This window comes from Rhamphochromis sp. 'chilingali' (genome assembly GCF_963969265.1).
Source record: "Rhamphochromis sp. 'chilingali' genome assembly, chromosome: 17".
In the NCBI taxonomy this organism is placed as follows: Eukaryota; Metazoa; Chordata; class Actinopteri; order Cichliformes; family Cichlidae; genus Rhamphochromis; species Rhamphochromis sp. 'chilingali'.
The window spans coordinates 17,633,769-17,656,611 of record NC_137944.1 but is presented as its reverse complement, the minus strand read 5'-3'; the positions used below and the strand labels follow the sequence as shown (position 1 = coordinate 17,656,611).

Here is a 22,843-nt window from a genome sequence, read left to right as displayed (position 1 = left end):
AGGAAGAGGCACAGCGCGCGCAAGTTTCGCAGTCACAACAAAACACGGGGAGGAGGAGTGCGAGGGGGGAGCGAACAAGAGCGAAAGCAAAGAAGGACAAAGAGGAGGAAGGCAACACAGAGGTGGAACAAGAGGAAGATGACAGGGAGAGATAAAAGGAGGAGGAGGAGGAGAGGTGGCTTAAAGAAGTAAAGACAGACCTAAGCAAAGCTAAAGGCAATCTACTCAGACTGGAACAGCGCTGCTGATAAGGGGGGGGGGGGGGGGGGGGGGGGGGGGCATTTAATACAAAAACCACACCCCCTAAATCTCTACTTAAGTGTTTAAAGCACCAGAAGCACATGTACTTCACAGTTCAATACTTCATTCACTAGTTCATCCATTGAGAAGGGCAGTTGTGACTCCGGTTACCACGGTGACTCATAGCTTTTACAATCATTAGCCCATCTGTGAGTCACACAAACAACAAACAGGCCAATTTATAAAACTGTATGTGCAATCAAACAAAGTAACAGCAAAAATGTCCCCCCCACACACACACGGGGTAGTTGCTGTTTGGGCTAATTATTTTATTAGCATGTAATCTAGCGCTGGATAGACCCCGACAATCTGCCGACATACGGCATGGCCATTATCTGTGGGCTCGTAATGGATGCGAGCTGCGTGCAGGCGAAAGCAGCTGCGACGCAAATCTACACAGAAGTGCAGTTTCAGTTTTAAAAAGCACACACCAGTGTTGTTAACTGTTGAGCATAAACGTAGCAACTGCATTATGTAAATCAGTGGAATATATAGCTATGCACTGATGAGGTTTCATAGCGCTTTAGCATTGCAGCTATTTAATGTTACAGTTTTTAAAAAACAAACGATAAAACCCTCCTTACAGTTGTGGAGCTCCACCAACCAATCAAGTTGCAGTTTAGATCTGTGTTTGTCCAGATGCATGCAATATATCAAGTGAAGACTTGGAAGAAATTTAATAGTGAAAATACTGCAGATTGAAGAAAGAGGAAGACCACAGAGGAGATTCATGGATGTAGCAAAAAAGTTCATACAGAGGCTGGAAGAAGAGGACACTAGGGGTAGGGTGAGATAGCGGAAGAGAGTGATGGTGAAAAGAAGAAACCGAAAGAAGGCGAAGAGGGTCGCAAGATCTCCTCACGCTACCGAGTTACAGTGCAATAATCGCCACAAACAGAACATTGTGATGCTGAACGTCTTGGGTAATGGCCCAAACTGCGTGACATCACAATGATCCTTGACCACGACCATTACTTTAAGTGAACATTTGTGTCAGATGAAGCGAAACTCGCTCGAGGAGTTCCTCAGACATCACAGTCAAAAGAACAGGAGGTCACAGAGACCCTGACCTTTGACAGGCAAAGTTAATCCATTATTCCTTTGAGCTTTTGTCCAAACCTACTGAAATTTCCCTGAAGGTGTTCAAGAGATATCACATAATGCCTCTGACCACAGCTGTGACCATTATGTTTTACATTTTAAAAAACAGCATCACTAAGATTCATTGATATTGTAATGTGACAGATGCATAAAGCTTTAACTGAGTTTGTTTTCCATAGCAGACAATGTAAGAGTGAGAAGGTTGCTCACCTGTTTTGTACATGGTGTTGTGCTTTATACCAAATCTCACCTCCAGTCATATGAATACTTTTTGCTCTGACAGTGAGCTAAACAGCCCAGGTATTTACCCACAAACATCCATATTTTTTGTCACTTTTCTTAATGACAGAGCCAGCCTCTTTGCATTCAGTGAAATTTCTTTAAAGCTATGTCAAAGCTGTGACTAACTGTTAAACATCTTTAATCAAGGCCACATCCTTGAGGCTAATTAGTATAATTGATGGGAACAACGCAAAAGCTGCACCAAGCCCTGAGCACATCCGCCCAGCCGCTCCAGAGAGAGACACCTACAAACATCCAAGCGATTTCATTATATACACAGCAACGGATTACTGCGCAATAATGTGTTCATACAAAACACGCACTGTGATTATGGTTTTTAAATCTGCACGGTGAGCGTCACAGACCCCAAACATTTTTTACTGGTTGTGCTGGATTTAAAGGACAGTAATGTCTGCAGGTGAGATGACGGTGTCTTTTGTTGCACTGAGGCACATACCTGGTCTATCTCCATGAGCTTGGGGAATGCCCCCGGCCACTCAATGGCCACCTTGACAATATCTGCCGGCGGCGGCATGGCTCCCAGGGTGGGGGTGAGAGCCTCACTGCCTCACACCTCTGTCAGTACTGCTGAAGATGGCTCATCCAAACCTGTAGGGTAGAGTGAAGGGGAACAAAAAGAAGCAGAAAATGAGGCACATTAGTCACTGATGTTTGCTTGTGTTAGAGTTGTTGAAATTCAAAGACTATTTTAAGGCCAACAAGGACAGCGCTGAAAAATAAGACACAGCGCTCTGGGGGTGGGGGTGGGGGGGGGGGGGGGGGGGTGGTGAGCGCAAGCAAATGAAACTCATCTTCAGGAGAAGCTAGTGAACTGCTAAAACCAATAAGATCACTTTCGTATAGCATTTAAATTTTTAGAGGAAGTTAGTCAACTGACCTACTTACATCAATTTACTATAATTTGTGCACCCACAAGAAAGTAAACACTCTGGCTCTTTTTATTTCGTACCAAGAAATCATCTCAGGTAAGGCTGGCCAACAACAGTGGGGGGTTTAGCATCAGTACCAGTTTAAAAACCACAAATACACTGCATGCTGTTCATTAGCCCACAGCTAGGACAGGCTCTTCAGTTAAGAACTATGCTCTGCATGCTTATTCCTGCAAATACTGGCACTGAAAGTCATACGTGAATGCAGTTAAACTTCTATCGCTTATGCAAACTAAGGCAGGCAGACTTTTTATTTGTCCTCTGAGATCAATTTTTCCAGGGGTAGACTAATTTAAAGTTGGAGTGTGGTACATTTACATATAAATAACCATCCAATAAATTCGAGCCCTTGCCAAACAAGCTCATACAATGCTGATTAAGCCTATCACAGCCACGTAAATCTCTCTGTATTTTGCAAAACGGGAGTTTTAAATGTGGTTACTGCAGTTACTTTCTGTACAAGAATTCAGAAGGACGTTAGAGCAACTAAGTGCATTTACTCCCACTGCCAAAAGGGAAGACAAAAAGTCCACACATCTGGATATATTCAAATTGTTCACTGGTGTTCGAGTCAAAATTCAACTGCTACTCTTGGTTCTATTCTCAATTCAGACATTTTTGTCCAGCAGAAAAACCATAAACCACTCAGCAGCATCTTCCTGTGACTCAAGCAGTGGAACAGTTCAGTTTGAAAGTCCCTTTGGACATTTTCACATAATAGTTCCTGTTGCTTTGGAGAGAGGATGCAACTGCCACATTAAACCACATTAGCATGAACATAAGAGTCAAAAGCAAGCGGTTAAACACGTTAGTAGCGCAGAGCTTCTTCCACAGCCCTGTGCAGTAGCACTTGCTTCAAGGGGTATCCCTTCAATTTAGCATATAAAAGGTCAGTTTACTCATCATGGGGCGCATAAAACAACCTTAAAAAGATCTGAGCAATGTCTTCTGTTATTCTGAGTGAGCTCTGTCAAGTCTGAGTAAACTACTTAAGTGACATGACCCAGATATCTTAGCTTGGATGGATAAAAAGACTTGATTAGCTGCAGATTAAAAAAAGCTAAAACAAAAAAAAAGTTGATCTGCAAAAGGAAAGGAGAAAAACGATGAAGCACAGATTAAATAAGATGGATGTTAGTACTTGGCATGGGGATGTGTCACAACGTAACTGAATTTAACAATTATACCTTGAATCTGTACAAGCAACCATGTGAACTCTTGTTCATAAACAAAGCAAAGGCAAAAGACGTCAACACTCACTCCACTTTCATGCAATTACCCCTACGCTAACACTGAACCTGTAATCCTCCTCCCTGACCCCTCCTCACAGCCCTTCAGGGCACCAAAAACGGCATGATATCTCACATAGGAGACGACAGCCAGATCGACCTGAAAGGCTGTGGATAAGCCAGTTTGTGCTTCCACAGCTTAAAGAAAGGCAAATCAGAGTCACCCGGAACCGTGCGGGGAGAGCTGAGCAAAACCACTTCTGTGTCCTTGCAGGGGGTCTAATGAAACCCGCCAGTGGACGAGTCTCGAGTGGAAAATGTAGCATAGAAATCCGCATAATCAACTGAGGAAGGGATCAATAATTTACCTTCTCAGCTTGTCTAAAAAAACTCAGATAATCCTAGTTCCTGGTGAAGAAGTCTGATTACATATTTAATTTGAAAATGCATATTGTATAATGGCTGGCTCAGACTAATTCCTGGGAGAAAACTGCTGAGCGGAATATGGTGTTATTATAGTGTTAATACACATGGCAAAAGCACTTGTGGATGGATGACTGGAGACGTGTTTACAAACACTGACCACATGTAATCTATGCACGTGTGCATTTAAAGAGAGTGTGTTAATTTAAGGACACCGGCCTGGCGTTGTGTGTGATTCACCCCATAATAATCCACATAGCCTTTATTCAAGGGCCCGTTGCCATGGCAGCTGCTGCATCAATAGCTTGAGATGTGGATGCATTTTCTTTCCAAACTGCATGCCCATACTCAAGTCACGTTTGTCACAACTTCACAAAAATGAGTCACTCCAGCCCTCTGCGTTGAACGAGCGTGCCTGCTGAAGATTAGAACGGTTTCTTAATGCATGTTAAATACTTTCTGATACACTTTGCCTTCAGTGATGTTCAGTAAATTAGTGTTTTGCTCCGCTTTCCAGCTCTGTAACCTTACGCAGAAAAGATAATGCCACAAAAGATGAGGAAAAACAAAATGGAAAGACAACACTGAAAGAGATCTATGTAAACATCTGGATAAACTGAATTCTTGAATCCTGCTTTTCTATTTGTTCACAAAAATGTGCCTTTTAAGAAAAGAAGAAGAAAAAATTAATTTCAGGCTCATCCTGTTTTTTCCATGTTAAAAATACATGTCCCAAATACAGGAGCCTTACTGTTCTAACACATGTATGATTCATTCAGTTGCATTACACAAAGAAACTCGCATTAGTCATCTATGTACAGATAATCATCCCTCTCAAAACTGACCCGAAGTCACAGAGAGACAGAAAATGAAAGCTAGAAATCTGCTGTTCTTGAGACTGCCGTCAACATTTTTAGCCCTGATATTCCAGTGATTTTAATGTTAGTCCACTGTTTAATTTGTCAGTTTCCTCAGGTTAAAATATCACAGCAACGTTTAAGTGAAATATCTCAACAGCTGTTGGATGAAGAGCCATAACATTAGCTAAAGCTTGTACATTCACATGCTCTTCAGATGCTCCCATTTCCAAAGTTTTCCTGATTATTCCAGCACACATACAACACAGTGCATTAAAGACCCTCATGAGATGAAGGGTACATGCTAAACTTTATCCTTTAAGGTTAACACACCATCACAGTGAATCTAAGACTTTAAGTTGACACTGTTTTCTGCACCAACATGTTAGCATTATCTAAATATCAGGGACCCCCAACAGAACCCAGTTGGGTTTTTTTAGGTTCTAAGCCTATATTAACTATTTGATGATATTCGATGGTACTGGCATTTATAACATCTAATAAATGAAATGTGAATAATGAATTGGATAACCATAAAAAAAATGGATGGCTGGATACCAGAGTGCAATGTTGGGTTTTTAAATAATTTCTCTAATCAACAATCCCCTTTTTGTCTTTTAAAAACACTCACAAAAAGTAAATAAGTAAAGCAGTTTATTTGAATGTAATTGTTTCGTATTGCTTTAACTAAACCTACCAGTGCAATTTCTGGGACTTCCAGTTGTAACTAAAGGCAAACAATAAAGTCCACTGGGACATATTTCTGTTGATGTTATCACAGACATAACAGGATCTGATGAGTAACATGAAACTGGAGTGCATAAATGCCAAAGATAGCTACTGTGATATGTTTGCACCAAGACTTAGGCTCAGTTCACCGAGTACCCTGCTGTGATAACACAAAGAAATAGCCAAAAATTACAGGAAGATCCATTAAGTGAAGAATTCGAGAGACTTGTTTGTACCTTAAGTCAGAGCACAAGCTCATTCTCCTGACACAGGATTTGGTTTTTCCAATAAGGATGAGAAGTGTGTGCGTGTTTGTGCGTTTGTATCTGTATGTGTGTGTTCCCAGCACCTTGTCATCATCTTCCAAGAACTTCAGATGACTCAAAGATGGACTGCCTTGAGGCATATTGATTGGAAATACACACATGTGCACGTACCAGGCCACACACACGCACACATTATCTAAAGCTTCAATTTAATTGAGAAACACAACGTTTCAACACACATAGCACACCAGAGCTACAAGTGGTCCAGGACTCATTCGATCAACATGTTTTTCTAGCGACCGACACGCCGCGCTCCTGCAAACAGCTTCTTAGAAACAAGCTTTTCACACCAGGATTATGTCTGGCGTCCGTATACGTTTGCCTTCATATCTACAAAAGATCATGATTTACATGAGCCATGTGGTCTGTGTATCAATTCCCTTATCTGTCACTTTGGCATCTCGCTGCAGCCTCTTTACACTGTAAATGGAACCTTGTTATCGCGCTAGCTGCTGTCACAGCTCATCATGTCAGAGCAGGTGATTTGCTGCAACCTGGTTTAGCTGAGTTTGAGTGACTGAGTGTGTTTATTTTACGCTCTGCTAGAGGGTTAAGCAGGCCAGCGGGATAAAGAGCTCATTCCATCTTTTTTTATCTTCTGGATCTGACCCCGCTTCTTTTCTCTTCTCTGCTTTTCTACCGCATCTGATGTTTTATTGCTTTCATCGACCTCTTTTTCCACTCCGTGCTCTGCTTCTCTCTCCAGAAACATATTATTTTGCAGAATTTGACCCAAATAATACATATACACTCACTGGCCACTTTATTAGGTACATATATTCAACCGCTTGTTAATGCAAATATCTGATCGTCCAATCAAATGGCAGCAACTCAATGGATTCAGGCATGTAGACGTGGTCAAGGCGAATAAGAATGGGGAAGCAGGGTGATCTAAGTGCCTTTGAATGTGGCATGGTTGTTGATGCCAGACAGGGTGGTCTGAGTTTTTCAGAAACTGCTCATCTACTGGAATGTTCCCTCATAACCAACTCGTGGGTTTACAGAGAATGGTACAAAAACTGAACATATCAGAATCAGAATCAGAATCAGAATCAGAAAGGGTTTTATTGCCAAATGTTGAGCAGGTTTACAACATTAGGAAATTGCTGCGGTGCTTCAGTGCAAACATGCTGTCATAAATTGCGCTTAAATAGACATGAAAAAATAAAAGTAAGAATAAGAATTAAAAGTGCTACGTAGAAAGATATATGCATGAGATATACATGAAATATATACATGAGAATAAGAATTAAAAGTGCTACGTAGAAAGATATATACATGAGTGCAGGTGGTGATCAGTGCCAAACATGGAATGATGCAGTGAACACAGCGTAGGGTCATGAGTTAGTGGTGGGAACAGTCGTACGTTTATTGTTCATGTGTCCAACAGCAGAGGGGAAGAAACTGTTCTTATGGCGAGAGGTTCTGGTGCACTTTACAGGAAGGGCCAGAGTCGTCTCTATTTTTTGAGGCGACTGAGGTCCTTCAACATCTGCCAGAAAATGCTGAGGATTTTCTATGAGTCTGTTGTAGCCAGTGCGATCCTCTATGCTGTTGCATGCTGGGGGAGCAGGCTGAGGGTCGCAGATGCCAACAGACTTAATAAACTGATCCGTAAGGCCAGCAATGTTGTGGGGATGGAGCTGGACTCCCTCAAGGTGGTGTCGGAGAGGCGGATGCTGTCCAAGATAAAGACAATGTTGGATAACACCTCCCACCCACTCCATGACATGTTGGTCAGTCACAGGAGCACGTTCAGTGAGAGACTGAGATTACCGAAAAGCACCACTGAACGACACAGGAAATCATTCCTGCCTGTGGCCATCTCCCTGTACAACGCATCCACTTAACACACTGTTTGCTGCTACAACTACACATGTTTCTTTTCCAACTATTTATTTATAAGTGACTTATGTATGTATGTATGTATATATATGTATATATTGTACTATTCTTAGTTAGCGTATTGTCTGTCTTGTCTTAATGTTGGTTTAAAATGGAGCACTGTAACAAAAAATAATTTCCCCCAGGGATCAATAAAGTATTCTGATTCTGATGATTCTGATTCTGAATGGACCGGAGCCTCCTGCCTGAGGGGAGCAGGTCAAACAGACTGTGTCCAGGGTGAGAAGGGTCAGCTGAGATCCGAGCTGCACGCCCCAGTGTCCTGGAGGTGTACAGGTCCTGCAGAGATGGGAGTCTACAGACAATCACCTTTTCAGCAGAGCGCACAACACGCTGCAGTCTCTGTTTGTCCCTGATAGTGGCTCCAGCATACCACACGGTGATGGAGGAGGTGAGGATGGACTCGATGATTGCGGTGTAGAATTGCATCATCGTCCGTGTTGGCAGGTTGAATTTCTTCAGCTGCCTCAGGAAGTACATCCTCTGCTGGGCTTTCTTAATGACGGAGGTGATGGTGGGCTCCCACTTCAGGTCCTGAGTGATGGTGGTACCCAGGAAGCAGAATGAGTCCACAGAGGTGATGGGGGTGTCAGTCAGGATGATGGGGGGGAGTGGGGCTGTGTGCTTCCTGAAGTCCACAATAATCTCCACTGTCTTCTGGGCATTCAGCACCAGGTTGTTGTGGCTGCACCAGGACACCAGACGTTCAACCTCCCACCTGTAGGCAGACTCATCCCCGTCCGAGATGAGCCCAATAACGGTGGTGTCATCTGCAAACTTGATTAGCTTGACAGACTGGTGGGTGGAGGTGCAGCAGTTGGTGTACAGGGAGAAGAGCAGAGGAGAAAGAACACAGCCCTGAGGGGAGCCGGTGCTGATGGTCCGGGAGTCCGAGACATTCTTTCCCAGCCTCACATGCTGCTTCCTGTCCGTCAGGAAGTCAGTGATCCACCGGCAGATGGGATCAGGCACATTCATCTGGGAAAGCTTGCCTCGGAGATGGTCTGGAAGGATGGTGTTGAAGGCAGAGCTGAAGTCCACAAACAGGATCCTGGCGTAGGTTCCTGGGGAGTCCAGATGCTGCAGGATGAAGTGTAGAGCCATGTTGATGGCGTCGTCTACAGACCTGTTGGCTCTGTATGCAAACTGCAGGGGGCCCAGGAGGGGGGCCGTGAGGGTCTTGAGATGGGAGAGAACTAGGCGCTCAAATGACTTCATGACCACAGATGTCGGAGCCACGGGTCTGTAGTCATTTAGTCCAGTGATCCTAGGTTTCTTGGGGACAGGGATTATGGTAGAGGACTTGAAGCAGGCAGGCACATGACATGCCTGCAGTGAGGAGTTGAAAATGCCAGAAAACACTGGGGCCAGCTCGTTTGCACAGTGTCTGAGGGTGGCAGGAGACACGCCGTCTGGGCCGGGAGCTTTCCGAGCATTCACTCTTAAACTGCTTCCTCACACCTGCTTCATGAATATGAAGAGTTGTGGTGGGAGGAGGTGGTGTGAAATCCTCTTTTGTGTGGGGTGAGGAGGGGGGTGTTGTAGGTGAACAGTTTGAAGGTGGTGATGGCTCTATGGAGGGGGGAGAGGTGGGGGAATTAGTGTCTAAAGTGCCTCTATTGTTGGGGCCGTTGGAGGTGTGAAGGCTGCCTGATGGCTCGTCAAAACGGCAGTAAAAGTCGTTAAGGGTGTTGGCTAAGAGCAAGTCATCAGTGGAGTGGGGGGTTTTAGGCTTGTAGTTTGTGATATTCCTAAAACCTTTCCACACAGAGGCCGAGTCATTCTCTGAGATCTGCTGCTGCATCTTCTCAGAGTGCTGATGTTTAGCAATGTCCACTTCTTTAGTGAACCTGTACTTGGCCTCTCTGTAGCAGTCCCTGTCTCCGCTTCTGAACGCCTTTCTCTTTTCCAGCCACAGCTTTTTGAGTTTAGGAGTAAACCAGGGTTTGTCATTGTTATAACTCACCCTGGTGCGTGATGGCACAATGCTGTCCTCACAGAAGTGGATATAGGAGGTGACAGTGTCCGTAAACTCGTCCAAGCTGTTAGAAGCAGCCTTCATTGTGTCCCAGTCTGTAGACTCCAAACACGTGCGAAGCTCCTCCACAGCCTCGTTGCTCCACAGTTTTTTTGTCCTCACGACAGGTTTGGAGAGCTTCAGCCTCTGTCTGTACGCGGGGATTAGGTGGATCATGACGTGGTCAGAAAGTCCGAGTGAAGCGCGGGGCACCGCGCGATAGGCCCCGCTGATCGTGCTGTAGCAGTGGTCTAATGTCCTCTCCTCTCTGGTCGGGCATTTAATATACTGCTTAATATACTGCTTATATTTCGGAAGCTCATGGCTCAGATTGGCTTTGTTATCTACTGAGCCGCAGTTTTCTGGATAGTTGCTGCCAAAGGAGAGTGGCCAGACATCTTTGAGCTACAGTTGCTCAAATAACCACTGAAGGTATGCAGAAGAGCATCTCTGAACGCACAACGTCAAATCTTGAAGCAGACGGGCTGCAGGACAGAAACCACACCGGGTGCCCCTGCTGTCAGCTGAGAGCAGTGTTTAAGAACAAAGAAAAACTGGGAAATTTGCACAAGCTCATCAAAATTGGACAACAGAAGATGAAAAAAAATATACTGACCGGTCTGAGTCTGGGTTTCTGTCACAACATTCAGAATGTAGGGTCAGAATTTGACATGGTACTGTAAGTCGAGGACCAGAAAAGCCTTATTGGATGCTCTCTTTTTAATTCTCTTGGTGCAATCTTCATATTTACACGTTGTATTCAGCACCATGACTCTTATACAATGAACCCGCAGTCTAACTGTTCCAGAGTCAAGCCCAAAGTTATTGTAAGCTTTGAAAGTACATGTGTGCAATTAATCTGTCCTTATACACTCGCCCACCTGCTGTTACCAGGAGGCATTTAGTGCTGGGTTACAGTATCTATCTTCCCCATGATTACATATAAACAGAAGAAGCTAGAGCCTTGTTGATACTGGAATTTTGGAGAGGGTACCAGTTTTCTTTAGAGAGAGAATATTATTTGATTTAAGTAAAAAAATCAGAGAAAAGGATTATGACTGTTTTGCTTTTGAACATTATTTAAACCCAAATAAATGACAAATACAAAAAAAAGACTGAGACTGTGAAATTATCAAAGTACAATTTATGCATCTTTCCATTTATAAGTTTAATTTAATCATATAGTCCATTAAACAGTTTATTATTGTGTGATTCTGTCACCTGCCAGAGGTAGAAATTAAGGAACAAAGCCATCAGTAAAGAGAAGAGAGATGATGACAGCAGAGGAAACAGAGGGGAGAGAAATCTTGTGTTTTGTTAGGCAATACTAGGTTTCACCTCAATAATTCATGATGTGTAATAGGAGGGTCCCACAATCTGTGGAGGGACGAGGGGAGGGTGAAGGTGAAGGCAAGGGAACATGAGTAGGAACAGAGGTAGGAAGGCTACGAGAAGCAACGTAAATGAAAGCGGGGCCGACAGCGTGTCAGAGAAAGTTAAAATGAAGGGTACTGATAATAAATAGAAAGCCAGAGAAAATGTAATAAAAAACAGAAATAAAGCAAAAAAGAAAGTAAATCAGCACATTATAGACATCTGAGAAAGTAGAACAAAAGAAAAGGAGAAACAGAGGGTTAAAAATAGAAAGACAAGGGTTATTATCGCATTATATGGACGTATCAGACCGCAGGATGACTTGTGCTAGAGTATGGTGAGACTGGGCTGCTCCACCAAGAAACTTTCTGTGAGAGCGTCAATGTTGTGACAGAGACCATGAGACGGCACTTTTTAAACACCGTGATGTGTCGCCTAGCAGCACTTGATGAACGTCAGACGCCTTTAACACATTTACCTCAGTGTCGCTCTCAAACTCGGACATTTAAGTGGCATTTAAAGCAGCACGACCTGAGGAGGCTGTTATGTGCAAACACCCTCACCCAGGATCAGGACTGGGCACATTAGAAACTGGGACTGTTGTGGAGGGCCGAACCCTAGGAAAATAAGCCCCCATCCCTGCATTACACAGTCTGATCGGGTAACACTTTTACATAGTTTTTATTTGGTTATTAAAGTCTGGTTAAATACACAGTTTAATAATTAATGCATTTACCTTTTTCTTTTTTAAAAAAAGAAATAATTTAAAGTTGTAAAAAATGTAGCCAAATTTCTCCACTCTCCAAGACAACTCTCTATTTGACTCATCTTACTTGTCATGATTGTAACAAGTTTCTTAACTGCTCATCATTATAACTTCAACCTCTTACAACTTACATAATGGAGATCTGTTATCATTCTGTGGTTCTACTAGAGTTCAAAGAAGTCCCCATTTCTTTCGCTAGGCCTTGGCACAGCACATCACTTATCGTCTGACCAGCTCCTGGTTCGAGAGCCATTCCCACTACCTTTCAGCCACATTTATTCTGATTGGCTGACCCTTGTCAAAAGAAGGCTTGAACAGCAGGTGGGTGGGGCTTGACCGATTGCGATTTATTAAGCTTTTCAGCAAATAGCTGGTACGTGACATATAATATCATCGTGGTCTTTACTGCGCTCACCTTCATCATACAAAAGAGCAGAAAGGGACTGATTGGAGCGGTCTGAATCAGGGCTTACCTGCACATGCTGAACAGTATTAATTATGCTTCAAGAAAACCAAAACGTGCAAGTACTAACAAGACCTTTTTATCCCCCTATATCCACAAAGACCAAGCAAAACGCAATGTAAATGTAAAAAAATCCTATCATAACACATCTGGTCACCCAAGCTCTTGTGTGCCTGAAGTGTGTCTGCACCACAAGGTTTCACGGTATCATGTGAACTATTAGTGTGGGAGAGGTTTCATGTTTATTGCTTTCGCATGAGAGCTTCAAGAATTGTATATGGAGAGATCAGTAACTTTGTCTTTGTGTGGGTGTGTCTGTATTAGTCTGTGTGCTGGCTGGATTTCAAAAGAACCCCTTCAAGCTCTTCATCTGATGCCTCTACAAAGGGCCCGCCTAGCTGCAGGGGTTAGTGTCTGTGTATATATGTGTGCGTGTGTGTGTGTGCGCGTGTGTGTGTGTGTGTGTGCGTGTCTTCAAATAGACCACCATCTTTTATTTGAGTTGAGACAAAAGGCCACAGTCGTGCTGCAGAGGACCTAGAGTTATTGTCGCTCTAAAGGTGACACCTTTAGACATCTACACACAGTAGATGTTCACGTTACACTTATTGTGAGCGTACATACAAAACACACCCTGTAGTTAAGGTAAATCAACTATGAACACCATCTGACGCTTCATGTTCCAAATATGTTACTTTAACTTGATATGATTGAATTAACGATACAGAAGTGTGCATAATAGTAGTTATTACAGCTCAGTTACATTTGCACTATTACTGCTGGCATAAATTAAACACTTCAACCATTTAGGAGGTTGGAAAAAAAAAGAAAACTCGCCTGGCTGGGAATCACTGATGAATAGAGTGTCAACACAAAACAGAGCACAGTCCCAAGAGCCATGAAAGGCATAACAGCAAGAGTACACTTAATCTTAAAATCTTCATGCTTATTTAGTTGTTTTCCCATTCTTCCACAACACACGTATACCTAACACCCAGTCGACAGGAAAAACCACTGATTGGAAGACAAAGGGCTGAGAAAAAGGCTTCAAATAAAGGACAAAGACATAAAGGGTAAAGCTAGGGACAGGGTTGAGAAATGTGGCATCAAGATTCAAACAAACAGGAAGCGTCACGTTCTGAGGGACTTCGCATACCAGCAAGACAAAGAAAACAATCTAGCCAAGTCATTTTTTAAAAATATTTTTATTATGTAATAGACCATTTTCTAAAATTTCTAAAGTCTCTGTGCGACCCATGTGCCTCTCAGCGGGCCTCTGTGTCACAAACCGCCTTCGCTCACACAACACTAGCAGGATATCCTGTCAAAGGTCGCTACCAGCTGCTCGTAGCAACTCTCAGCAGCAGCCAGCCAATCTCTTTCAAGGCAGTTATGCCGCTAACACCAAGCTGACTTTTGCATTTATGAGTTTACATGTGCCACTCAATATACCATCTCTGTGTTTTTTTAAACATAAATCTACACACACAAGAAAAGAAATGAGCATGGAGCTATGATGCACCACCAAACACAGAACAAACATAGCCTAAGTATAGCGCTCGGAGTAGGGCTGGGCGATATGACCCAAAATTCATATCTCGATATTTTTTAGCTGGATGGCGATATAAGATATATATCTCGATATTTTTTTAAGCCATAAAGTAAGAACAAAAAGAGTTCTTAGTCAAAGCTGTGTCCCAGATGTCACACAGGCACTTTTATTAACATACAGCACAGATGTACATGAAAAATTACTCAAAATTAAATTATGAGCATTCATTAAATAATAATGCTCCATAAATAAAAGAAAACAAGGTTGTTTTTGTGCTAAACAAAGAGCTCACAATTGTGCAGTCAAAATGTAAACTAAAAGACGCTGAGCGTAATAACAAAGACAGACAGATTTTACAGCTGCTCTGTTCCCAAGTTTTACTGTGTGACTGATAGCCTGGAGTTTGAAATCCGCTTCATAACCACGTCTCTTACAGGTGCCATTTATGGTCCTTATACACACACAGTACGGTAATATTACGTTGATGCACAGTACGTATCACTCCGCGAAGCTCCTCGGTAGCCGTAATGCGCCGACAATCTATCAAGCGGTGCAGCTCCGTAGCTTACCAAAGTCGTACTCAAACATTTTTGACAGATTGCTGAACGCCGTGTACCACATAAAATCGGTTCGCGGCCACCAAGCACAACCAGAATTCATACATAAGGCGCGCTATCAACTTTTGAGAGAATGAAAGGATTTTAGGGTTAGCGCGGTTAGCTCGTTAGCGCGGTTAGCTCGTTAGCATGTTTAGCTCGTTAGCACGTTGACGCCGTCCAGCCCCACGCATGGGGCGATGCGCAGTAACTCGTTAACGGAGATTTGCCGTGTCCGTCTTGTCGCTGCCTGCACGTGAAGCGATGGGGTAGGAGGGGGAGTTGTCTTCAGTGAAGGCGAGGCGGAGTAACGTTGCGTAGAGACAAAAGTGGACGAAAGAGAGGCAAACCTGCGGCTCCACAACTATAATTATAACGTAACATAGACTATATCGATATAAAGGATATTGTCACATCTTATATCTCGTATAAAAATATATCGATATGTTTTAAAAACTCGATATATCGCCCAGCTCTAGCTCGGAGCAGAGCAAGCTGGCAAATTAAGGTAAACAAGTGAATCAGAAACAATTAGAAGTACTTGGATGATATTCTGTAAAACCAAGTAATAAAAACACGGAAATTATTAGTGATGAGGAGACAAAAAAAACAGAGACAGAGAAATAGAAAAAAAATCTAAGGCAAAATTAGGCTCCAAAGCACAAAACTAATCCTTAATGTTTATCGTGAGGGAACATTCATATTGCCAAGTAATTACTTTCCAATGCAGCAGATTTATCAGCTGTGTAAGCATACACTTTCTTTAGCCAATCCAAAATCATAAACTACTGACACCACATTTCCATCCCACCAAATTACGAGGCCACAAGGCTCAGCTGTCTTTAAACTCGTCCGTTCTTTGACAGCGCAATTCTTCTTTGGTTTGCTGGAGGAAAACCCACGAAAGTTCCCTGTTCTTGGAACAGACATACCAAGACTTTTACCACTCCAGACGGCAAACATCCTACCGCACAATGGCCGTGCTTAAGGAGGTGGCACACTGGAGATTAAAGGAGGCAGGGGAGCACACGGAGCCACACCCTGAGGCCTACTGCATCCTGTGTAGCCTTTTAAAGAGTGAAAAGTACTGAAGACTTGAGGACTCACCCGCAAGACATCCACCAGTACTCTTAGCTTTCTTCCCAATCAACCTGCTTCTTGTGCATACGACTACAATAACAGGATGGAGAGGGCGACTTCGGTGTGACAATCTGCCTCCAAGTAAAGTGACTTCAGCATCACAAGCCACAAACAAAAAGTTCACCACGGTCTGTGCAGTGCTTCGCCTGAGGCAAAAGAACAACCGACAGAGTGCTGAGACAGAAGGAGGAAGTAGAGGAAGTAGGCGTTTTTTGAGTGAGGAGGAAACAGGTCTGTCTGTTAAAGAAAAAAAAAGCGGTAAATTCAAAGATAAGACGACAACAGCCGAGAAAACTTAAAGCTCACATGCAAGGAAAGACAAACAATGCATCTGTTTCAAGCCTAGGAATTAAAAACACACTCAGTGAGGTGACTGGATTACTTAAGGGTAATTATAGCTTATGAATATGCCATCAGTGCCCCCCTACTCCAGCTCCACTGTGTTAGTCTAAACTGTTGAAGCCTTAATAGCCATCTACAAGCACAACAAATTAAGCCCAAGACTTATTCTGTGTGTATATGTCAGAGTAGACAGCTAACCTATCAGTGACATTTAGCACGCCAAAAATAAAGAGCAAGGTTCGCCCTTGTTCAAGAGCCAAGCTGCTGCTGCATCTAAAATGTTGGCATTAAAACATGGGCTGAGAGTAACGATGAATTCATGTATGGATTCAGATATCATCAACCAGTGCAGCTCACACTTTCACTTCCACCTCTCGCTCCCCCTAATTACCACAGTCTGCAACAACAGAGTGACTCAGATGTTTTATACTGTCACAAAAGATCGCTGATCATCAGGCCAAACGCCTAAATTAAACATTTACAGCTTGTGCAAGACGATGACATCTTCATCTCCAGCTGAGAGCTCAACAGGCCATCTGTGCAAGCGACACATACAAAAAACAGATGTTTGCTCCACCCAGGCTGAGGTCAACTTTGGTTAGAGTCAGCCCCATAAATACAAACAGTCGGGACTCTCGGTTCTTCCAGGGAGCCTCCGAAAGGCGAGCGCCCAAGCGGGAAAACATTTCAGCTCAGCCACAGCGGTGAAAACAAAACATGCCAATTGAAATATATTATATCCTCATTTAAGTCTTTCATGTTCCAAGACACGGAAATATGACCAAGATGACAGGCCTGCATGCGAAATGAGCGGTCATGTGATCAGCCGTGCCGTCAGAGCCTAACTTGGAAACTATCCTGACCTGAGGAAGTGAAAATATTTAGAGGACCTATGTCCTGGCTATAGAGCTAAGAATATCTGGGATATACTCCGACTGTCAGCAAACTGTGACAGAGGGACGAAAGCTAGCAAAGAGAGAAGCACGCCAGAGCTTTATTAATCTGTCCAAACTATCTAAACTCCTCCTTGAATGTCCTGACTTTGTAGTCGCTTTAAGCCCTCATGATTCATCCAGGATGCTACGACATATCTGTCGAGGTTGGCGAACGTGACATTTCTTTCATGTCACCATCTGCTGACTAAAACTCAAAAACTGCACAACACTACTGAAGAAATTACACCACCCCATTCTTTCAGAGTTAAAAGTCTTATGATCTGAAGTCAAACTCTAACGAGCTCATTTTGGCATATTTCCACAAATGCAGTTAATATGCATATCCCTCTTCCAAAATGGAACAAAAAGTCCAAACCTACACAACCTCAAAAAAAGGAAGAAAAAAAGAAAGAAAAAAAACCACAACGAGGTGGAAATATTTATGCTCGGACCTTTCTGAGCATGTGGACAGACAGCATTTCAGTAAACTATTTTGTGCAAGTGTTTTGAGACGTTTACGTAATGATGAACAAGAATTTAAGCCGCCCGTAAATGTTCCTCGTTAACAGAACAGAAAAGGCGCTAAATGGTACCACCCAAAATTTAAGCATGTAAGTGACGAGGGGGTCGATACTCAAAACTCTTGATTGACCTGCTGCAATGTTTACACATACATTTTTTTTTTTTGGTTAGTTGATTTTATGATCTCTGTGTTAGATCTGAAATGTGTCGAGTTTATCCAAAAGCAGCAGACTGACTGAAGCAGTCTCCTCTGTTTGTGGCTCTAGTCTTGGGCCATTCAGCCTTAGCTGGTTTTTTAAAAGAATTTCAAAAGCCAAAAGCTTTTGAAATTCTTTTAAAAAGTGGTCTTGAGCAATAGTTCTGCAGACTTTCAAAAAGCCTTTTTTACTCACTTTCCTACCAGAGCATTGTCAGTTTAATGTTGTGAGGTTGTTTTTTTTTGTTTGTCTTTTAAATTAAGCCACTTAACACTGAAGCACATCAGAGCACATAACTCCACGGGATGAGCTAGTTTTGTGTCTATCTTTGGGGACTTTTGTAACTAGCAGCCTATCACATACATTTATTTTCCCCCCACTTTTTTACCTGAATTTACTAACAGTCTCAAAAATAACAATGTTTCACAGGCATAAAATAGTATTTTAACACCAAAAAGGTGATTCCCTATTATTATTAAAAAGCTTGTACACTTAAAAAACTTGTATGTTTTTTGGATGGTTTGCCGAGCGCCCTCAATAATTTTGAGGAAGCTGGACAAACAGAGGACAAAAGAAGAAGTAACTATAAATAACTGTTTATACCAGACGAAAATACACACAGTCACAGCAAGACTTCAGACACAAAACCCCGAGGCTTTCATTATTATATCTGGAGACTTTAACCATGCCACACTGGATTCTACTCTGGCTGCTTTTCACCAGTTTGTGAATTGTCCCACAAGGAGCAACAGGACAATTGACCTACTGTATGCTAATGTGAGAGATGCATACAGAGCCACCCCCCTCCCCCCACTAGGGAAGTCAGACCACAACCTGGTTTACCTACAGCCACAATACACACCCCTCGTCCAAAGGCAGCCTGTCACAACGCGCTCCATCCGGAGATGGACCCCAGAAAAGGAGGATGCTCTGAGAGACTGCTATGACACCACAGACTGGGATGTGCTCCTGAGCCCACATGGTGAGGACATAGAGGGGGCGACACACTGTCTTACAGACTACCTCAACTTTTGTGTGGACACAGTCGCCCCTGCTAAGACGGTACGGTGTTATCCTAATAACAAACCGTGGGTAACACAGGAAGTCAAAGCTGTCCTCAACATGAAGAAGAAGGCTTTCAGGAGCAAAGTGAAGGAGGAGATGAAAGCAGCACAGCGGGAGGTGAAACGCTGCCTGAGGGAAGCAAAGGACACCTACAGGAGGAAGGTGGAGCAGAAGTTGGAGAGGAACAATATGAGGGAGGTCTGGAATGGTGTGAAAACCATCACAGGCCACAACACCAAGAAAAGCACAGTGGGGGGGACTGTGGAGAAGGCAAACGAACTCAACAACTTCTTCAACAGGTTTGACCAGCCCACAACCCCCCCACCCTCACCCTCACCTTCACTACAGAGTCCTCTCCCCACTCTCCTGCCTCCCTCGCTTCCCCCCCTTCCTGACACCATGACACCCCCCTCCTCCAATCCCTCTCTCAGCAGCAAGACATCTCCCCCCCTCCCCTCCTCCCAAACATCTCCCAGTGTCACAGTGGATCAGGTCAGGAGGCAACTGAGGAAGCTTCGCCCCAGAAAGGCAGCAGGCCCAGACAAGGTGTGTCCTAGGATGCTTAAGGCGTGTGCTGCTGAACTTGGGGAGCCGCTACAACGAGTCTTCAACCTCAGTCTGCGACTGGGGAGAGTGCCCGCCCTATGGAAGACATCCTGCATCGTCCCGGTCCCCAAAAAGAACCGGCCCAATGAGCTGAATGACTTCCGACCGGTGGCACTGACGTCACATCTTATGAAGACTCTAGAGCGGCTCTTCCTCAACCTCCTCCGACCACAGGTACAACATGCCCAGGACCCACTACAGTTTGCATACAAGGTGGGTGTCGGAGTGGAGGATGCCATCCTGTACCTCCTACACAGAGCCCACTCACACCTGGATGGGGGAAAAGGCACGGTCAGGATCCTGTTTCTTGACTTTTCCAGTGCCTTTAATACCATCCGGCCCTGTATGCTTCAGGAAAAACTGAACAGGATGGAGGTGGACCCCTGCCTGGTGGCTTGGATCTCCGACTACCTCACCGACAGACCACAGTACGTCAGGCTGAAGGACATCACGTCTGACACAGTGGTCAGCAGCACAGGAGCACCACAGGGAACTGTGCTGTCCCCTCTTCTCTTCACCCTGTACACCTCTGACTTCTGCTACAACTCTGAATTATGCCATATTCAGAAGTTTGCAGATGACACGGCCATCATGGGGTGTATCTGGGATGATCAGGAAGAGGAGTACAGAAGTCTGGTGAGGAACTTTGTCGCATGGAGTCACACAAACCACCTGCAACTCAACACCTCAAAGACTAAGGAACTGGTTGTGGACTTCGGGAGGTCCAGAGAAGGTCCACTGGCAGTTCAGATAGAGGGGGAGGAGGTGGAGGTGGTCAACAAGTACAAGTACCTCGGGCTGTGGGTGGACAATAAACTGGACTGGTCATGCAACACAGAGCACCTGTATAAAAAAGCCCAAAGCCGACTGTACTTCCTCAGGAGGCTGAGGTCTTTTAACATCTGCAGGAAGCTCCTGAGGATGTTTTACCAGTCAGTGGTTGCTGGAGTACTTTTCTATGCTGTGGTGTGCTGGGGGAGCAGCACAGCAAAGAGGGACTCATCCAGGCTGGAGAAACTGATCAGGAGGGCTAGCTCTGTGGTCGGCATGAAGCTGGACACTCTGGTGACAGTGGCAGAGAAAAGGACATTAAAGAAACTGATGGACATTATGGACAATGCTGGGCATCCTCTGCACACGGCCATAAACAATCAGAAGAGTCTGTTCAGTGACAGGTTGCTTCTCCCCAAGACAAGAACTAACAGACTTAAAAACTCCTTTGTCCCACACGCCATCAGACTGTTTAACTCCTCTCTGGAGGGGAGAGGGAGGGGAAACAGGAGGACAAAGGAGGGGGGAACAACTAAGCTGCAGTGCCTCTGCACCTCACTGTACAATACCTTGTGCAATACTTTTTGTAAATAGTCAACAGTGCAATAGACTCAATACTTGAAATGTGCAATTCACTTGTATTTTTATTTTTTATTCCTATTTATTCTATTTATCCCCTTTGTATATTTTATTTATATTTGTCTCTGTATTTATGTGTGTGTGTGTGTGTGTGTGTGTGTGTGTGTGTGTGTGTGTGTGTGTGTGTGTGTGTGTGTGTGTGTGTGTGTGTGTGTGTGTATATATATATATATAAAACAGTTCTGTAACTGTAACTTCGGTCGTTGCTGTGCTTTTTTTGGAAGTCGAATTTCCCAGAGGAACCCACCCGAGGGATTAATAAAGTTCTATCTTATCTTATCTTATCTTAACAGTAGCTGAAAATTAAAAAATAGGGGAAAATCCAGTGAAGACCTGACACCGGATACATGTGGCCCTTCAGTTGGTCTGTGCACTGAAGCCTCATCAGAAATAGTGTCAGGGGAAGGGTGACTGTCAAAGAAGGGAAACAGGCAGAAAATGATGAGGTATGCTAAATTACACAAGAACTGAACTGAAAATCAACAGCAACAAGTCTTATGGAGTAATGAAACCAAGTTTGAACTGTCTGATTCAAATTGTCACTGGTATATATGGAGGTGATGAAGAGTTTACATGCATGACAATGATCCCAAACACACAGAGACTGCAGAAAAAGCATAGCTGGATATAAAAACACACACTGAAACACTATCGGTCATGGATTGGTCTCCCCAGAGCCCCGACCTCAACATTATTTAAGCAGTGTGGGATCATCAGAATGGAGAACAGAACAAAAAGCAGCCAGCATCCAAAGAAAAGCTTTGACTGTCCTTCATGAAGCCTGGAGATCTATGGACTAGACTTTTGCAGAGTACTGTGAGAGCTTAAAATCAGCTATTACTCAGCGGAAAAACAAAGAATTTGGCATATTAGAATACTAATAATTTAAAGCTGATTGTTTCATTTACCAGCTATGCTGACCTATTTCTGAAAAGTAAACAGAAGTTTTCACATACATAGCAGCAAGATGTTGATTAACAACAACACATGGGCAAATATTCAAAACAAGTGTTACTGTTTATAAAATTCAGGAGCTGGATATCAGTCAGCAGCTCTATGACCATGGCCTAGATAACCACTGTTTGCGAGGAATGTGAGCTTGTGGATGCACTTCTTTCTACATGGTTGTAGATCAAAGCGTTAACTGAAAATTTAAAGCAAATGCAGGTTTTAAATAAAGTCAGGGAGGTGCTGACGTCATCCAATTGACTGGTGTTTCAAAAGCTTCTTTTCTTATTCACAGACTTTCTCTTTTTTAAACATAAAATGAATCGGCACATTCCCACATTGTGCTTGCAGAGGAGGTTGTCAGGCCAAGATAATTCCATAACACTTCGGGGGTTCATCTATTATTCAAAGCCACATCCACACTTATTCCACTTAAGAAGAGTAACACGTTTCACTTGCATGATCAAACTACAGCCGTAAATGAACACAAGCTATTAGCCTGCAAAAAAAAAAAAAGAAAAAGAAAAGAGGAAAGTCCTGGGGTTTGAACGGGGCACTGAGAAAGACAGACTTCCTGCTTTAGACTCTAAACTAGATAAAATGCAAAGAGAGATAACCTGTAATGGAGTTATCGTGCACCAGTAGACCATTCTTACTGGACAAAGAAATGAATTACATCTTGCCAGTCCTTATCATCATTAACAATGCTCCATGCATGCATATGCTAGGTCTGTAAACCATCAAGATAAACAATAATCTACAGTTACGCGATGACAGCGTCAATCAAAGTAATGTTATTAGAACACAA

The 22,843-nt window shown here is 43.5% G+C and overlaps 1 protein-coding gene across 3 annotated transcripts in view; it reads right to left on the bottom strand.

Annotated features, from left to right (window-relative positions):
* Positions 1–22,843, bottom strand: part of elmo1 (engulfment and cell motility 1 (ced-12 homolog, C. elegans)) — a 110,462-nt gene that overhangs the window by 59,135 nt on the left and 28,484 nt on the right. For 2 of the 3 annotated variants that reach the window (XM_080862626.1, XM_080862628.1), the window contains exon 2: positions 2,141–2,292. In XM_080862626.1, the coding sequence (XP_080718752.1) occupies positions 2,141–2,218 (78 nt within the window). In that variant the 5' untranslated portion in view covers positions 2,219–2,292. Of the gene's footprint in view, positions 1–2,140; positions 2,293–15,977; positions 16,165–22,843 lie in introns of those variants that run through there. The other variant, XM_080862627.1, reaches the window with a different exon arrangement.